Source organism: Entamoeba dispar, genomic scaffold (assembly GCF_000209125.1).
Source record: "Entamoeba dispar SAW760 scf_1105229462453 genomic scaffold, whole genome shotgun sequence".
In the NCBI taxonomy this organism is placed as follows: domain Eukaryota; phylum Evosea; order Mastigamoebida; family Endamoebidae; genus Entamoeba; species Entamoeba dispar.
Window position 1 is genome coordinate 15,847 of NW_001855200.1, and position 3,463 is coordinate 19,309.

The 3,463-nt window shown below is 18.8% G+C and overlaps 1 protein-coding gene across 1 annotated transcript in view, besides 7 other annotated features; it reads right to left on the reverse strand.

The window, feature by feature from the left end:
* Positions 1-358, reverse strand: part of EDI_308390 (uncharacterized protein) — a gene marked incomplete at both ends in the record, with an annotated part of 956 nt that extends 598 nt beyond the window's left edge. Inside the window, 2 exons of the mRNA XM_001739808.1 lie at positions 227-257; positions 326-358. Coding sequence (XP_001739860.1) covers positions 227-257; positions 326-358 — 64 coding nt within the window. The remainder of the gene's footprint in view (positions 1-226; positions 258-325) is intronic.
* Positions 11-114: a sequence feature (AT_rich).
* Positions 153-205: a sequence feature (AT_rich).
* Positions 359-376: 18 nt separating the features above from the next.
* Positions 377-425: a sequence feature (AT_rich).
* A 57-nt stretch (positions 426-482) lies between these two features.
* Positions 483-769: a sequence feature (AT_rich).
* Positions 770-774: 5 nt separating this feature from the next.
* Positions 775-1,709: a repeat region.
* Positions 1,710-1,711: 2 nt separating this feature from the next.
* Positions 1,712-2,232: a repeat region.
* Positions 2,230-3,461: a repeat region.
* The last annotated feature ends 2 nt before the right edge of the window (positions 3,462-3,463 follow it).

Here is a 3,463-nt window from a genome sequence, read left to right on the forward strand (position 1 = left end):
TTTTAGAAAGTAATAATGATATATAATTAACATAATAAAAGTAATATTTAGTGATTAATAGTATTTAATGTTAAATAACAATATTATGTATTTTCAATTATCAATTTATTATTACATCACATTCATTGAAATTTAATGAAATTCTAACAAACAAATAATAAAATATTATGAATAAGATGATATTTAAATTATATTTTCTATAAATGTTTTAGTAAAACAATATAACTTTCTCTATCCATTTTCACTGTGTATTTCAACTAAATGAATTTATCAATTTTTTATCAAAGTATTTATTGTAATATTGTTTATAATTAATTCAAATAACTTGATTATTGATTCTAATAATAATAATTCTCATAACACTATTTTATTACTCAAAATATTATAATTTTACCAAAATATTATATTTTATTTATATATTAATTCATCCTTTATTAAACACTTGTTATCATTTATTCATTAACTATTATTGTTATTATCACATATTATTTTTACATTCAAATGAAAATTATTAATAAAATAAAATTATTAAATATTTTTTGGTCATTATTGAATATATACTAACATTAATATAATTTTTATATCTTTATTCATTGAATTGAGTTGAAATAATTATTTATTGAAAGGATTTATAATAACAAATAAATTCATTCATATTCATATTTTCATAAATGATTATAATATGTATTTTCTTTCATTTTTAATTCATCTTTTATTATCTCGTAATTTAATTAATATGTATTGTTTTTTTATTTTTATTAATAAATATCAAATAGATCCTTTTATAAATTCAGAATATACATTATATTTTGTTGTCATGCTTATTGAATAATGTAATAGAGTGTTGTAAAGAAAATCAAACAAGACACAGATATTCATGTTCAAAGAAAAGAAAGAATGAAATAACAATAAAATGAATAATAATAATAGTAAAAGAAATAACAAGAGAAAAATGAATAGAAAAAGAAGAATACAAAGAAAAACAAATAAGAAACAATGTAAATATAATGATAATAAACATTATACAAATAAGAAATCTAAATTATTAACAACAAATGAAATTCAAAAGAAAATTTAAAGAATAACAAGAAAATGGGAGAAAGGAGAATAATCAGAATTGCTTAAAAAGTATGAAGATAAAGAAATGGTATAATATTCTCCAAGAATTATATTCAATAATACATAATAAAATAATAAATAAAAACAAAGAAGAATTCAAAAATAAAACAAAAGATGAAGATATTAAAAGAATCGAAGAAGAAATCAAAAACAAAAATCAATCAAAGAAATGAAATAAAAGTACAATAATAATAAATTAAAAATAACATAAATAAAAACACAAGATAAAGAAGAAGAATATAACAAATAAGAAATTAACACACTTCAAAATAAAATCAAAGAAATAGAAGAAAATATCAAAGAACTTCAAACAAAAATGAAAGAAGAAGAACATCATCTCAAATGAAATGATTCAAAAAAAAACACGAGACACAATTAGGAAAGAGTTTGAAGAAGAAATAAAAAAGATTCAAACACAAATAAACAATATTAAAAATACATATAATGAAATAAGAAAACTCTAAATTAAAATAATAAAATATTTCATTACAATGAAAAATAAATTAAATATAAAATAGAAATAACACAGAAATATGAAATAAAGATAAAATCATCAACACTCTTCGAGTTAATTATGAGAAGTTGAATAAATATGAGATGAAGAAGAATGTTGAGTTGTTAAAGAAGAACATAAGAGATAAATAAAAACAAATCACTGTATCAAAAAAGTGGAATTGAAAACTATGAGACTGAAGAAAAAACAAAAGAAGAATTAGACAATACACAAAGAGAAAATGAAGAACAAAATCAATTAATATCAAATCATCATCAATTTATTGTTTATTTTTTATTTCAGAAATAGAGAAGAAGAAAACAATGACATTAATGATAAATACACAACCAATATTGAGAACATCATCATCTGGGACAATATAAATGATCAAAACTACAACTATGAAAAATATAATATTAGAAATAAAAGAACAAAACACTAAATATCAAAAACAAGAAATGATAATCAATCAAGAAGAGAAGAAAACATAACAAATCAAACAAATATAAATTTAATTGATGTGTTGTATTGTTTTGCAATTATTTTGTTAAATAAGAAATTAATAAATGAACATAAAAAATAAACTAATTATAGATAAATAACAATAATATTAAATATTATTATTTTATTATTAGTTTTATTATTTATTATTGTTATTTATACAATAAAAAAAGAAATAAAAATAATAAAATAATAAATAAAATGAAGTGTTATAAACGTGTATTTAAGTATTTAATCATCTGATTTTAATCTGATATTCATTAAATTAAAATGGAAGAGTTAATAAACAAGAATACTCTATTCTTTAAAGAAGAAATAGAAACACTTCCAAATATTCAACAATCAATTGTTGATATTAATAAACATTATCAATATTATTTAGGAAGTATTAAAAATGAAATATTTGAAATAAAACCAGATGAAACATATTCAGAAGCTATTAAAATGGGAGAAGGAATAATTGATAGGATTGATGAAACAGAAAGAATAAGAAAATTAGTAATAGAAAAAAGTCAAGAAACAATTAAAACAATAGAAATAATAAAGAATAAAATAAACAAAATAATAGAAGAATGTAATTCAGATGAAGAAATACTAAGTAAAACATGGAATGAAATAATAGATAAAATCATTTCAATTGAAGAAATGAACATGAAAGATAAAATATTCAGAACACCGAAAGAAAAAGATAAAATCACAGAAGAATTTAACAAAAAGAAAAAAGAATGGAAAACACAATATAGTGATTATTTTGAAAGGAAGAAGATAAAAGAAGAAGAAAAGAAAAAGAAACGAGAAGAAAAGAAAAGAATAAGAATAAGAAAAAAACAAGAAAAAAGGATCCAAGAAAAAATACAACAAATAGAAGAATGGACAGAAAGAAGACTATCCAATATAATATTTGATTCAAATAATGATGATTGGGATAAGAATACATCAGTATTTGATCAAAGAATAAAGAATAAAGAACATATAATAATTATTATTGAAGATGAAGATGGAAATAAATTTGGAGGATATGTTAATGTGAAAATTGATAAAGTTAATGATTATATAAAAGATTCAAAATCATTTTTATTTTCAATAGAATCAAAAAGAAGAATAAAAGGAATGAAGAAATTTGATATTAAAGATTCACAATATGCATTTAAATTAAATAATCAATCAGATGATTATTTGTTTATGTTTGGGTATTATGATATTGTTGTTTTTAAAGAAAATAATAAAACATATTCATGTTGTAATCAATATTCATTTTCATATAAAGGAATATCAAACACATTTTCTAGAAAACAATGTCCAGAATATTTCACACCACAACGAATTATTGTAATGAAAGAAATAATTTAT